Raw genomic sequence first — 14,915 nt, 5'->3', positions numbered from 1 at the left:
ACCTACCTGAAAGGTTAGCACTGACTCTATACAGCCTTCATTATGCTCATGTAGGTGCAGAAAGACAGATAAATAATATCAACACGCGTTTTCTGGAAAACAATTTCAGGAAAACAGGCAAGCACCCACAGCCTAGCCTGCTGTGAAGGTTTAACAAAAAAGATCGGTGCAGTCTAATGAAAACCAGACCGTCCCCTACAAATATACTACACTGTAGTGGTGATGGGTAACACAAATTAACCACATTTTTCCCTCAGTCTCCTCCATCACTGGTGGAAACAGTTACTTAGGCCAACACCTCATGGTAGAAAATACATATCAGTGACAAATTGGAATAGTGTGCGATAAAAAAGTCTTTTAAGTAACTAAGCTTGCAAATCATAAACTTTGTCAAATTATGTCAATTCACAGCAGCACCAGTCCATAACATTAACATACAAAGTCATTTCCTATCCTATTAAACCTTCACTAGATTAACTCCAAATTTATAGAAATTTGATCAAAGGTAATGCAATTATTTTAATGGTGATCCATGCATACCTGTCATCAGTGCTACATCAATTAAAGGTTGTTTTGATTTATCATGTAATAAATGATGGGCTAAATCTCATCACATTCATCCTCAGACATCACTATTACATATGTCTGTAAGCATTTCTGTGAACTGAATCAACCATTAGGTGATTGACTGCAGTTATTTTTAGTTGTTTTTTTTTTTTATGGTGGATTAAATCTTACCTCAACATTTATATTTCTAAGAAAACAGTTTTTCAGTGCTGGCCACAGTAGGGACCACAAAGGAGTAGGCATGCCCACAAATAACATCACCCAAAAACCAGCCTCAAGTTTCCCTGATGACGATGAGGCAGTATTGGTTAGGCCCAAACAAGCTTTCAGACCAACCTGAAATGCTTTCAACAAGTTGCTATGGAATATTTTTTTTAAATTTTATTTAACGGAGTTTTCTACTGACTGACTGATGCCTTCAGACAAGTGTAGCTCGATAACAGCTAAGGCTATGGGCTTGATTTTTTTCACTGTTTGATGTCGCTTTGGCCCAAGAGGTGTCTTTTGGTATACCGCAGTACGTACAATGCATTCTTCATGGACTTACCAGTGTTCTCTTTTGTGTCCCATTCATCTTTGCTAACAGCAAAAAGTGTCGATTTGGTGGTAGCACGTGATGGCTTTCCTTCGTAACAGAAATCGTCCGTTTTTTCATAGAGGCTATTTTGATTGCAGAGGTGCTTTTTGAACAGTTCTTGATTCGTATTGCTGTGTAATGGGTTGAACATAGCCAAAAACAAAGCGTAATGGATACTTCACTTTTCGGACAATAATTGATATAACTGGGGCACGCGGCACCATATCAGATGTTGTATACGTGGGTTCACCAGTCATAATAATTATTTACCAAAACGTTAACAAACAAGTACACAAAAAAATTGGAATTTTCAACTAGAGTAGGGACCACAGAAATACTTGAACACAGTAGGGATATAACACTTCTTAGTGTTTTACTGTGATTTAATATTGTGCACTACTCCAGCTTGTTTCAGTACTTTTTATCAATGTGCTATGGTCCCTACTCTAGTTGAAAATTCTGTATACCTGTTATAAAAGCAACTATATTCAAAATTCACAACTACCAGGAGAAACACTGTGACTTTCAACACTTGTGGGGTCTTGCTGACCATCTCAAAATCTTTCAACGTCTAAAATGCAACGCTCCAGATATTCAAAATGGCTGCCTAGCTCGCTTGAATTGCACTCCAAACCCAATTGACAGTAGTATGCAGAGGTGGGACAACACAGACTTATGCAAATGTGTATCTTTCATGCGATACTTGATAGTAAAACTAAAAAGCTGTGGGCCGGCCAGATTTACAACCATGCAAGCTTTTATGCGATTGTCTTCTAGTTTTTCACATAAAGTAAGTAGCGACTGATTATGCTAAAGAGTGTTACATCGTAGATGAAGTCACAAAGTATTTGCATAAATACCTGTATTTATTGTGTAAAGCATGTCGGCATTGCATGTCACAAACTCACAGCTACAGAACAGTGATTCTATTCATTTGGGAAACTAGTGGTTAACATCACATATACACAATATTCACAAGCAGTGCAATAATACACTGTGAATGATGACATCATATGCATAAGATTCATTTACAAATTACAATTTATATCAAGGGGTAGTCACCTCCATGCCACCAATTGATGTACTTGTGACCGGGATCAAGATTTAATCAAGTGATCAAGGGGTATTTTTGCAGTGAATCAAGCAATCAAGGCATCTACAAAAGTGGCGATCAAGCACCTTTGAAAGCTAACTTTGGGTAACAGGAGAATTTACTAAGCTTTTACGGTTGACGATCAAGAATCAAGGCTCTTGGAAAGATGTAATCAAGTGATCAAGGCAATGTTTTGACGATCAAACTTCTTGATCCTGGTTGCAAGCACAATTGGCGGTATGGAAGTGACCACCCCTTGCATATGCTGCCAATTTACTTGACAGTCATATGTTCCTTCACACACAAAAAAAATTGACATTCAACTCTTACTTCTTTTTAGTTTGCTCAGGGTTTGCTGGTTTAGTTCTCTCGTACTTGTCTCCCATCTTAGTGCCCAGAAGATGTCCCACCAGTGACTGGACCTCCCCTGTCGCCTCATCCTTGCTCCTTCGGTCAATCAACGTACGGTCAGCTTGGAGAACAAGATTTGATGTCTGTAGAAGGAGAAAACTGGGTGAGATAGATCTGAGGAGCAGCCACGAGGCTAGAACAACCTCACGTGATAAAATACATTTAACAGATGCGCCAAGTCAAAAAGCTAAATTAGATATGCTTACCTGCTTGTATTCGTACTGCTGAGACCTGGCGTGGTCCTCCGCCATGTCGACCTTCCAATCAACGTTTACTCAACGCAGTGAATGAAAGGCCAAAACCACAATCGAAATTACCTCACAATTACGCACGACTGTCGATCATATTTATCACCTCATACCGACTATCAATTGAATAATTGGAGACAGGATTATTTATTATGTCACACCCTCCTGGATTACGTTAGTTAACCCCGCGGAAATTGCTGATCATTTTAATGGGATCGTTGTTGTAGAGAGTGGTGCATTAGCAGTATGGCATCGTTTTCAGGTCTACCTTATCTTTACAAGGAGGGCACGTTAACAAAGAGGCAACGAGCTCAGCATCACAAAAATAATGCCAAGTTAAAATTTCAGGAGCGGTACTTTCAACTTAAGGGCGAGAATTTGGACTATTATGACCCGAAGAAAAAGGTGAACTTCGCACAACTTGTTCGTTAGTTTGCTTGTCATAAAGAACATTTTTATGATAGTTGTCAGCGCCTGCAAAGGGCTCCTTTCACATGAGCAGGGCACTGATCGTGGAGCCGATCCCGTACGGGATATTTAAGAAGTCTAATATGTTTCAGGTAAGCTGCTAGCCGTTGCAGAGTCTCAGATTTAGACTTTTATTGTGCTATTTCATATGCACAGTACTGTGTTAAAGCTAAGACCTCGCTAAGACTGTTTGTACATATATTCAGGTTGGGGACAATGTTGAAGTATTGTACATGGTTGCAACGTCTGAATTTGAGAGAGAGTCATGGATAAAAGCACTGAGGCAATGTAAGTCTGGTGGCTTTAATGTGGTCACCTATTGTCTGTAGCTATCTGTTCTGTGGTGTGCCAGTTACTGTATTAGTTGATGGTTACTAAGGATGTGTTGACATCATGTTAAAATGTGATGAGGTTGCATTACCTAATTCACTTTAATCCAATAGTCCTGTTTACCAATATTTTCCAATTTGTTTTTGTGGGGACATGCATTGGGATGTGATCTTATTATTTGTTTATACTCTTCACGATTTTTAATAGAGTGTTTCAACTATTCAATGAAGGGAAGTAAGGTGTACTGTTACATAGCAGCAATTATTTCTGTGTAGCTATACAGCTATGAAATAATGAAAATATAGAATTGTATTTGACGTCCAACAAAGCCATGTTTGTGATGTTGAAACTAAAGCACATCATTTATGCATATGCATAGTACTTCCAAAGATGGCACATGTGGCTGTCCTGCCCCCTTGTTTTGTGTAGGGGTGGTTACACATATAGTGGATTTGCAATTCTTCTTGGGTGGCCGTTAAAAGTGGTTATGTAGCATAAATGATGATTGGTTTGATTTGGTTGTCTAATAGATAAGGTATTAAATGTATGCGGTATACTGTTAAGGATTTTTTTCTTCCCATTTCTTCAGGTTGTAGTGATTGTGGTAATAAAATGCTGTTTAAATTCCATCCTGGAGCATTTGGTTTAACAGCAAAGAACCACTGGAGTTGTTGTGGAGGTGCCAGAGATGCAACTGGATGTTCGATGTGTTCCAAAGTTCCAGAACAGGATCAACCAGAACCTCAACCAGAACCTCAACCACCTGACAAGCCATCCATAAAGTTGCCAGAAAAGCAACCTGAAAAGCAGCGAAAAGAAATAGTTACACTTACCTCATCCAGCAGCACAAGAGAAGATCCTAAGCCTGAACCTCATGTTATGTATCTTAATCCTTTAACAGAACCACCAACCACAGAAACAAAGGTAAATGCCAAACCACAACAGTACATTATGTCAACTGATTTAGAAAACACAAGATGATATACTGACCATATTGCATATCCTGTCTCCAGAAACCTGCCTTTGTTTGTTATTGTGTTTTTCTTCTTTTTAGTCAAATGATGTTGTAACGAAGAAGAGACATTCAGCCACTAGTCTTGGTGAGTCCTTTCAAGTGTCAATTGATCTATTGAGCCTGTAAATGTTTCTGCTTATCCATGATATCATGACCTACAGTGTTGTATTCTGCATGCTATGAGAATGTCTAGATTATTTGATTGTATTTTCTTGCTAACAGCTGCTTGGATGTACAGCCTTTTTAACACTTTCAATTCTTGTGTTGTTTCACTTGTGAGAGTGTGTATATGTCCAGTATCCATGTCTAGGAATGTCCGAGTATTTGGATCAAGTTGCTCTTTTAATTTCATTTTGTTTTTACTTTGTTTGAGGAATAAGAAATCTCCTGTCTATTTATGAAGTGTTTCCACTTATGAGACTGCACGTCTGGGAATGTTTTTGGACCTGCATTGAGTTACATTTTTAATGTTATTTAATTGTGTACCTGTCTGTCAATAGTTGCTTCTGTGAAAGAGCCTTAACTAATTCATTGATTTGTTAATGTTAAACCAATTCATGGTCACTTCCATATGATCTAGCATATGGTATAATTGTTGACTTGGCTTCCTTTCCTTGTTGACATATTTGGTGAATGGCTTGGTCTTATTATTCCCTCCATTTTTGGTGGTAACCTACACATTTGAAATAATGGCCTGGTATAATCTCCATGTTGTTATGGTGATACTCCATTTCTGTGTTTGGTATTTGGTTAAACTGAACTCACACCTTTTGCTATTTAAGGTCTCCCTCTATATTTTTTTTATCTGGTCTTTTACCTTTCACAGACAGTGGTAATGGCACAGGAAGTACTAGTAGCTCTAGACCACAATCTCAAATCATTCCTGATCCACATGGAACCCCCAACAGTGATTCACCAGCTCTGCTTCAAAAGCCACAAGAAAAACCAAAAGAAACTGTTGAGATTTTACCAGAGAAACTGAATTCAGTCCCAGAAGTAAATGACATTAAAATGAATGATGTAAATCCTGTCAGCGACAAAGAAGAGTCGTCTGAAATTGAAGTGTCTCATGGTAGTGATGACAAGCCTGTTGACATAAAAACTGTTACCAATGACACGGCTGAGGCCATACCAGCTGACACAGGTAGTAACACTATTGAGGCCAAAGCTAGTGACAAAGAAACGTCTCAAGATGTCACAGATGGTGGCATAGCTACAGACACTATTGGTGATATAGTTGAAGACAAAGTCACTGAAAAAGAAGCTTGGCAAGACATTGATAGAACTAACACTCCTCCTATTGTTGTTACACCAGAGCTACCACAAAAGAAAAGTACAGAAAAAATAGATTTCAAAAGTGACTTTGATGACATCGATAACAATGATGACGTGTTTACAGAACTTCCCGACCTAAGAAGGCCTTCTCAAATTATAAACCCTAGCTCAAGTCCTAGACCGTCTGCCTTACTAAACTCACCGGTAGGCATGAGCTCTCCAGTTAATTTATCACCTCGTCCAGGCCGAAGATCATCTTTTGTAAGTACCCAACTATTATTCATGCATATATTTGTATATATATATGTACAATTTAACCCAATTCAGAATAACATTGTTCTGTAAACATCCTGGGGTGTGTACCAACATTGGACTGGCCCAGTAGCTACTGTACACATTGTGTATTTGTACCACATTAGGGAATTGTTGTCATATGTGTATAGGCCTGAATTACTTTGTGTATAGAGCAAGTAGATCCCAAGGCTTTGATCACCATCTCCAGTCAAAACTGTGTTAGATAAAGCTTGTCCTCTGAGATTAATGTGAAGTGATTATTAAATCAGCTGCTAAGTTTAATGGTGGCAGAATATTTTGCTGTGTCCCTGTTGTGTACACATAGTACGTAGATGAATTTAACGGAGAGGCTTGACCCCCTTTTTATTTCATTGCATACAGATAGTAGTCTTTTGTGTGGTAAAAAAGACCTGTATTGATCCATAAGATGATGTCCTTCTGCCTCACAGTAGACTTAGTTGATAAATCATCACAGCTTTCTGGTAGTAGAGCACTTTGTGTGCGTTATGCTGCACTTGGTGCACACACAGAGAATTTATGTACACAAACACATGTACACCTGCTTCATATCCTTCATATGGCATACATGTTACATTCATGTGTATATTAACACCACCCATTCACAGAGCGTTAATAAGGTGATCAGAGGCAAATTCTCAACTTCAACTAGCAACCCACTGACTACGAACAAAGATGGCTTCGCCCAACTACACCTGGCATGCAAGGTACAGTGGTTATGTTAGTGCATGAGCAGTGTAGCTTGATTCTTTATGTACACCTGTATGTGTGAATGTGGGCTTAGTCTGCAGATATACTTATATCCATGAATTATGTACTGCATGTTAAAACATGACAAGTCCTGTCACCATATTCACCAAACATCCCACAACTCAAGCATTTATGATAATAACATAAAAATATATTCAATGTAAAAGCCAAAAACAGTTCGTGTGTAACTTGAGTACAGGCACACTTCAGTTGTCATTGTAAAACTACACCAACTTGACAAACAACAAGCAAACACCTTTTAATCTTATTCAAGCCCTAAAACCACCTCTGATGTTTTGACGATGATAATTTACATTCAGCTTGTTTACTGTGTACAGATGTGTTGTATACACGTTTCAGCAAGAGTTCATGATATAGTAGTGGGGGCCCCATTACTATATTATGAACTCTTGGTTTCAGTAGTTTTGCTAAAGAAATAATCCCTGTTGTTTCACCGACAGAATGGTGATACAGCTGCTATTCAGAGTGAGATTGATATGGGAGCAGACATTGAGATGGCCACGTCAGGAACAACACCTCACAAACCAATCTTTCTAGCTTTCCTTCATGACCACTACCAGGTTAGGATAAGCCAGTGTACCTGTAGATAATTCTATGAATACATTTTAACTTGTACTTGCTGTAAAGCTTATAGGGTTGTGTTGTCATCAATTAATGTATTGTACATTTTGAATTTCCTGTTTCTTATCCATCTAGGCTCTAGAATATCTATTACTCCATTGCGGTGCTAACCCTGATTCTACTGAGTCAAGCAACGGAGGTACCTTGTTACACTGGGCATGTGAGAGAGGCAATTTTACTGTCATGCAACTTCTCATCAGCAGTGAAGCAGAAATAAACAAAACAGTTAGTCAGCAATAAAATAAATTTACATCTTTTTAAAATGTTTAATAGGATTGGAAGGGAAATACTCCACTCCATGAGGCATGTAAACATGGGCATCTAGAAATTAGCAGTTTTCTAATTGAGCAGTAAGTTTTTTGTTAATTTATAATACCCATACATTTACCTGTAATTCTTACAATAGTGGAGCCGAGGTTAACTCAACAGGTTGTAGTAAGCGGACACCACTACACGAAGCCGCACAGCACGGTCACTATGAAATAACCAAACTATTATTAGATAAAAATGCAAAGACAGATATCAGAGAAACGATCGAAAACCATACACCTGCTGAGTTGGCTTATCTTAATAAGCATCATGAGGTAAGAGATTTTGTTACAGTCATGTAGTGAAGATATTACAGTGCCCACAATCATGGTTAAAACATTTGATTTATTTTGAAGGTATACAACTTATTGGCTCCTTCACCTGAAGAAGATGGAGTTCCGTATGAAAGTCTGCACACCATAGCAACAGGTTACCCTGAGGGAATTGCTAGCATGTGTTTCTCTGATGGCAACATGCTTGTAACTGGCTCAAAAGATCACCAGGTAATGCCATACATATCTACTGTATGTGTTTTACTGAGTCCAAGTGGATAAATTCCTTGACATTTCTTTTCACTACCAAAACCTTTAGTGCATGTGTCTGTTGGTTACTGTGTAAACCAGCCCACTCTTTTTGGAATAACAATTTGTCATTGATAATAAATGCAATTACCAGAAGAAGTAATATAAATGCTCTAAGTTGATTGGATGGTGGACATTGTGTCTGCATATTATGTGATGCATGCAATTGCTGATGAAGTAAAATCTGTGTAGGTCGGATTCTGGGATATAGTTGGAGCAGAGTGCAAGAGAACTGTACAGCTTGACAATACCATCTTAAGTATCGCGGCTCAAGGAACTTTTGTGGCTGTTGGTTCCACCACCATTCAGTTGTTATCTTCAAGTATGGAGGCATGGAGAAGAAGTGTCCTTGATACTGATGAAGACTATGAAGCTATTGTAGAAGTGTGTTGCTTTCACATCATATTTGTGGAACATTATCTTTCCTATTCCTTAACTGTAGGACTTGGCATTACACGTGGTTGGGTTCACACCTAATGGACACTTAGTCACAGCTGATGTTGAAGACGAGGAAGCATCGGTAAGAATTGTATATGATGTGTACCTTTCAGCATAAGTTTAGTCTTGTATTATGTTGTGTATAGTTCACTGTTGGGCATAAGTAAGTAGTCTATATAGAGTGAAATCTTTCTTAGCAACTGTCCATTCACATTAAAGACCATCTCATCAAGTGTGTCCCAAATAAAGTTAAGGTGTACCTATGATTTCAATTAATAAGGAACTGTCTTGTTACTGAAGCCTTACTCTTTTGTCCCATATTACTAATGTGGCTTCACTGTGCACTGTTTGATATTCTATCTAATTCTATTAGATCAAGTTGTGGCCAGTTTTGAGTGAGAATTTGTACCTGCGCACATGTCAAAAGTTCTTCAGTGCTGCGGTGGTAAGTGTTACTGCTACAAATAGTGTATTAATGATCACTTTGTTAATTTCTAGGATGGAAAATCAACCACATACGCGTAAGTAGTACATATTTGTGTTAGTGTATGTCATTGTGGTATCTTCACTTGTTACAGGATGGTAGTTAGTCAGGTTCCTGATTCTCATCTATTGGCTACTGTGATCCAGCCGGGGTCACTGTTCCATCCTAAAGGGAACAAGTTGATACGTATATTTGACTGGATGACGTGCAAGTGTATTCAAACCATTGATACAGGTAAGTTATGGGTGTATGATATTTGTATACTATCAGTACTAGAAACAAGGGTCAAAATGATTGGTGGGCTGTTTTGTTTATTTTTTAGAAGATAGAAAATGTAGGTTATTATTGGTTTTCCCAATTGAAAAGTACACAATAATATATCCAACCAATATTGAAAGAAATTGGTGGGAAAATGGTCAGCATTTATACATCACATTGCTTTGGACACATTGTCAAATGTCACCTTTGAGTGTATGTTGTATACGTATGTGTGTTGTGTGTGTGTGTAGGAGTAACATATATTTGTGATGAAGTGTCTTTAACTCTGTATATATATATTATACTAGGACATGGTGGATTTGATGTTGAAGTTATTATACAGTTCTCCACTGTTACAGCAGAGTAAGTAGTTTGTGTTTTTGTTGTGTGTCACTATTGTATCTCTTAATGTTTCAGGGAACTGGCAGTGGCTTGCCAAGGCACAATTAAAGTCTACAATAGCAAAACTGCTGAAGTTATAGCTAGTTTTTCTTCAACTAAAGGTAACTTTTGTAGTTTGTTTACACTCCCAGTTTATCACCACCCTTTGCAGGTGCTAGCGTCACTAGTCTAGCATACTCTACTAATGGGAGGCAGTTGTGTGCTGGGCTGGAGTCTGGCACTGTCCAAGTATTCAATTTGACATCAAGAGCTCAACAATTTGTCTTGGAAACACAGACGGTAAATTGCATGCTAATGTCTTCACATATGAAGTGATCATCTCTTAAAGTCTGTATAACATTCATATATGTGAAAATGGAATCTGTTTTTTCTAGTTCCTTACAACTTTGTAATCACAGCTGTTGTTTACTAAGTTTTGCATAAACACACCTTAGCTACAGGTGTATCAACAAACTTTCAAATGATGTATTTCTTGTGTATACTAGCTGTTTACTTTAATGACACATTCAAAAGGTTTTTCTCTCTTGATGTGTAAATGTTTTGGCTGTATGCTTCTCAACTAATGTGAGTGTTCACAAATTGATGCACCATCTAATAATATTTGCATGTCATACAGTACGATAGTAACTGTATAGTAGGGACCACAAAGGAGTAGGCGTGGCCCACGAACTAGCATCACCCAGAAACCAGCCTCAATTTTTCCTGACGACGTTAAGGCAGTATTGGTTAGGTAAATCTAAGCCCTTAAAAGCCTTCAGAATGCTTTCAACAAGTCGCTACGGAATTTTCTACTGACTGACTGACTGACTGACTGATGTTTTCAGACAAGCGTACCTCGATAACAGCTGCAGCTAGGGGCTTGATTTTTTCACTGTTCTGCATCGCTTCAGTCCGAGATGTGCCTTTTGGCATGCCACAGTGCGTACCATGCATTCTTCATGGACTTACCAGTGTCCTCCTTTGTGTCCCATTCATCTTTGCTGACAGCAAAAAGTGTCGATTTGGTGATAGCACGTGATGGCTTCCCTTCGTAACGGAAATCATCCGTATTTGTCATAGTGGCTATTTTGATAGCAGAGATGCTTTTCAAGCAGTTCTTGATTCGTATTACTGTGTAACGGGTTGAACATAGCCGACAACGGATACTTCACTTTTCAGACGATAATTGATATAACCGGGGGGCGCGGCACCATTTCTTTCGGTATGCGTGGATTGCAGAGGTGCTTTTCAAACAGTTCTTGATTTGAAATGCTGCGTAACTGGTTGAACAAAGCTGACAAAGAAGCGTAATGGATGCTTCACTTTTCAGACGATGATTGGGGCGCGCGGTACCATTTCAGGTGCGATATATGTGGGTTCACCAGCCATAATAATTATTTAGAAAAAAAGTTAACAAACAAATACACAGAAAAATTTGGAATTTTCAACTAAAGTTGGGACCATAGCACATTGATAAAAAGTATTGAAACAAGTTGGAGTAGTGCCTGATAATCACAGTAAAACAATAAGAAGTGTTATATCCCTACTGTTTCAGTACTAATGGTCCCTATTCTAGCTGAAAATTCCAAATTTTTCTGCGTACTTGTAATTACGTCGCCACTGAAAATGCACATTTAAACTTTATATTCAGCCATAATGAATTTGTGGTCAGTTTAGTGCTGAAGTTGGTCAGAGAATGACCAATGTCCAATTGTTAATTCTAGCACTGAACATGCTGCATGTTAAGATTGATGTGTTTGTTTATGTAAAGAGAAGTACTGTATTTCCTCATGCTACATGGTTCTCTTTGTGTGTAGACATCAATTTCTTGTATGGAATACTCACCTGATGGAAACTTTCTTGCCATGGGTGCAGCCAATGGAGATCTCCAAATTTGGCAAAGTAAGTTATTGTTACTGATGCACATTTTATATGTTTCAGCTTTGGTTCTCTCTTCCTTATAGCAAAGCCGAATGTATCAAAAGCTTAAATACACTTGTATTGTATATTCAATGAAAATTTAAGTTTCATTTTTTTAATTTTCCCCATCTATGTATTTTGTGAGAAGACAGTTGTATAGTACATTTTATATATGTGCACTTTTTATGTGATTGAAACATAATCTACGAATCTAAAAATATGTTTAATATGCATGTACAGCATATGTGGTAAAAGACTGCAATTTAATAGGGCCAGCTAGTCGCATCTGGTAGGAGCTTATTGGCGCTTAGCTCCTGGTGCTAGATAGATCAGCTAGGGTGGTTTCGCCTGGCCCTCATGCTGTCTACAGTACCTTAGAAGGGGTACAGGTATATCCACTGTCTTGCAGTAAATAAATACTCGATAAACATGGTGTAGCAACCCAAAGGGGGCTGGAGCTCCCTAATAATTTTCTGCTTTTAGTTTGCAAAAAATTGAAATACTCTAATAGAACAGTCAGTTGCTCTAACAGCAGTCAGTGTGTAAAATTGACCTGAGAAGGCTAAATCCTCAAAAAATTTCCTGTGGGAGCATGCCTCCAGAACCCCCTAGAGAAATCATGCTGACTGGTTTACAACCACCTGGAACAGATCTAGAGCCCTCTGTTTAAAAATATTTTATGATAAATAGCTAATAGTACAGTCGGTGTAATGCCATGTGTTTCCTTCAGTTTGGTAGAGTGAAAGAGGCTTCCTACATTGTGACTTTGAGATTGACTGATTAATGAAATTCATGGTGTTAAACAGTACTGTCAATAATGATGGCAAATAGTGGCACAGAACACTAAGCTCAATGATGTCATAATGTGAGGGGATTCCTAAACGATCTATAGTATGTTCACGTTGAGCTGAACCCTCAAAAACATTTAATAACTCATGGATGCAATTGCACATGATCTTGAAATTTGGCTCATTTGTAGTACTGCTTAACCTGCTAAAAATATTTCAAAATCTTTTTGTTCAAATGTTTGACATAATATTTATGGCAAATCAAAATTCTCACAATACATTTCCTATGGGGAAGCCATATAAGTACATTGTCCATTACAGCCCTTTCCAGTACTTGTACTGGAGCCAAACCATACGTGTCTGTTGTTGACACCTTTTGCTGTTACCAATAATCATCTGGTTGGCTGAAATGTTCACTCTGTTGAGAAAAAATCCACTTTTAATTTTTAGCCGTTTTTCAGGATTCAGCTCAACGTGAACATACTATAATTTGGACAAGACTTGGAGATTTACTAGCTCTCAAAACTTCTCATACTTGGTAAGTCTGCATAAACACACATGGCACTAAAACTCCCGAAGCCAAACCTGATTGTGTTGATATGTGAAGCATTCTTGAGACAAGGCAACAGGACAGCCACCTAAGATAAGAGCTGTATTTGGTTGAGCGCACCCACAAAGAAAGCATTTTGCAGCACACTGAATATGTCACCATTCCAACAGTAGAGAGGGTATTGGAGGCAGCACGAATGTATAAATGAAATTGGCTGGGTGACTATCTAGCAGAAGTTGTTTCCAAGTCCCACAATAAGTCCACTACTCACAATGGCACAGATCTTTTTACATATCATGTCTCCTCACACCACACACCTCTGCAAAGTTGGACTAGCTACATTAATTTTAACTTGAAGCTAGAGATCCTCATAGAAATTCCTTAAATATCTCCCTGACCTCCTACATCTTGATGGTGCGCCCCTCTCCCTGGATCCTTTCTTCCTGACTGTCTGCATTGCTTGTTGATGAGCACTGACATAAGCTGAGTTTGCCCTTCACAAGTCTATCTTCCAGTGCCATATCTATCTGCGGTATAGATCCCCTTTGGTTTTCCTGTGTGTTGTAAGGGCTGCGATTTACAGTTGAACATATGCGATGACTGAACTGCACAACCGGTGGATTTTCTATCTTCTGCCATAATGACTGAGTTACAGTTTCTATCCATAGTACTGAAGTGTGTGCCAATGTGAGAGTTGAACTTCCCTTACAGCCTCTTACTCGCAGCCCAGGTCTCTTGATTGTTCCTGTGCCGGAATGGGAGAAATATGAACAACACATTAGAGATGAGTTGAAATGGGCTTTTTGTGTTTTCAACTGCTGAGTTGTGCTGCTATGGGGAGATTGAGCCTTGCAATTGAGCTCTGGTTGAAGTCAGGATAAGTAGCTAGGTTTAGTTCTGCTATATTAATGAGAGGAAGCCAGTCTTACAAACAATATCATCCTCAGTATTACCAAGCACAGATCAAACGAAAGTATGATATATGGTACGATCAAATGTATTATCTATGGTACAATTAAAAAAGAATGATACAACTGGGATTTGAACCCAGACATCAAAGTTTGGAGTACTACGCCCTACTACTTTGAACTTTAAAAAAAAAATCCACTTTGACCTTGTCCTTGCTCTGGAAGGTCAGATGGCTCCACAGATAGTATATTCTCCGGTGTGGAGAATATACGGGTGTAAAGGATCTATGATACTATCTATGGTGGCTTCCGGTGGCTTCTACTTCTACGACGCTTATCAATTGGGAATTATAAGCGCCTGTTCTTTCGTCTTTTGAAGCAGGCACTTATAATTTCCAATCGATAAGCGCCGTGCATAGAAATCAGTAACGCGAAACTATATGGCAAAACTATCTGTGGTATAACATAGTGGGCTCGTTTAATAGTGAGGAACGAGGTGGGGAAGAAAAATCAGTCACACAAATGAATGTGAGTACTGGGAGAGATTAATGATGTATGAACAGGCATGATACCGTATAGCCCGGGGTATAGCCTAAACATTTCGGGGGGG

The 14,915-nt window shown here is 38.6% G+C and overlaps 2 protein-coding genes across 2 annotated transcripts in view; one reads left to right on the top strand and one right to left on the bottom strand.

Moving 5' to 3' along the window:
* Positions 1 to 3,006, bottom strand: part of LOC136236345 (U5 small nuclear ribonucleoprotein 200 kDa helicase-like) — a 30,814-nt gene extending 27,808 nt beyond the window's left edge. Inside the window, exons 1-2 of the mRNA XM_066026489.1 lie at positions 2,855 to 3,006; positions 2,568 to 2,731 (exon numbers count right to left, since the gene is read on the bottom strand). Coding sequence (XP_065882561.1) covers positions 2,568 to 2,731; positions 2,855 to 2,899 — 209 coding nt within the window. The 5' untranslated portion in view covers positions 2,900 to 3,006. The remainder of the gene's footprint in view (positions 1 to 2,567; positions 2,732 to 2,854) is intronic.
* Positions 3,007 to 3,040: 34 nt separating this feature from the next.
* Positions 3,041 to 12,279, top strand: LOC136236346 (uncharacterized). The gene is made up of 22 exons (XM_066026490.1): positions 3,041 to 3,301; positions 3,361 to 3,456; positions 3,571 to 3,652; positions 4,284 to 4,618; positions 4,749 to 4,794; positions 5,536 to 6,245; positions 6,905 to 7,003; positions 7,508 to 7,627; positions 7,764 to 7,913; positions 7,962 to 8,038; positions 8,095 to 8,272; positions 8,354 to 8,500; positions 8,771 to 8,962; positions 9,021 to 9,098; positions 9,390 to 9,461; positions 9,515 to 9,537; positions 9,595 to 9,734; positions 10,067 to 10,121; positions 10,176 to 10,261; positions 10,312 to 10,439; positions 11,957 to 12,041; positions 12,104 to 12,279. Exons 1-22 carry the CDS (start codon positions 3,143 to 3,145, stop codon positions 12,127 to 12,129), a joined length of 3,084 nt encoding a protein of 1,027 aa, XP_065882562.1. The 5' UTR covers positions 3,041 to 3,142; the 3' UTR covers positions 12,130 to 12,279.
* Positions 12,280 to 14,915: the final 2,636 nt, after the last annotated feature.

This window comes from Dysidea avara, chromosome 10, assembly GCF_963678975.1.
Source record: "Dysidea avara chromosome 10, odDysAvar1.4, whole genome shotgun sequence".
NCBI classification, from domain to species: Eukaryota; Metazoa; Porifera; class Demospongiae; order Dictyoceratida; family Dysideidae; genus Dysidea; species Dysidea avara.
This window is presented reverse-complemented; position numbering and strand designations above follow the sequence as displayed.

What these genes read in the sequence shown, in the direction of transcription:
- LOC136236346 (XM_066026490.1), top strand. Translation starts at nt 3,143, where the DNA reads ATGGCATCGTTTTCAGGTCTACCTTATCTTTACAAGGAGGGCACGTTA. An exon ending in ATTATGACCCGAAGAAAAAG is followed by an intron (nt 3,302 to 3,360) that starts GTGAACTTCGCA and finishes TTTTTATGATAG; the next exon opens with TTGTCAGCGCCTGCAAAGGG. An exon ending in CAGGCCGAAGATCATCTTTT is followed by an intron (nt 6,246 to 6,904) that starts GTAAGTACCCAA and finishes ACCCATTCACAG; the next exon opens with AGCGTTAATAAGGTGATCAG.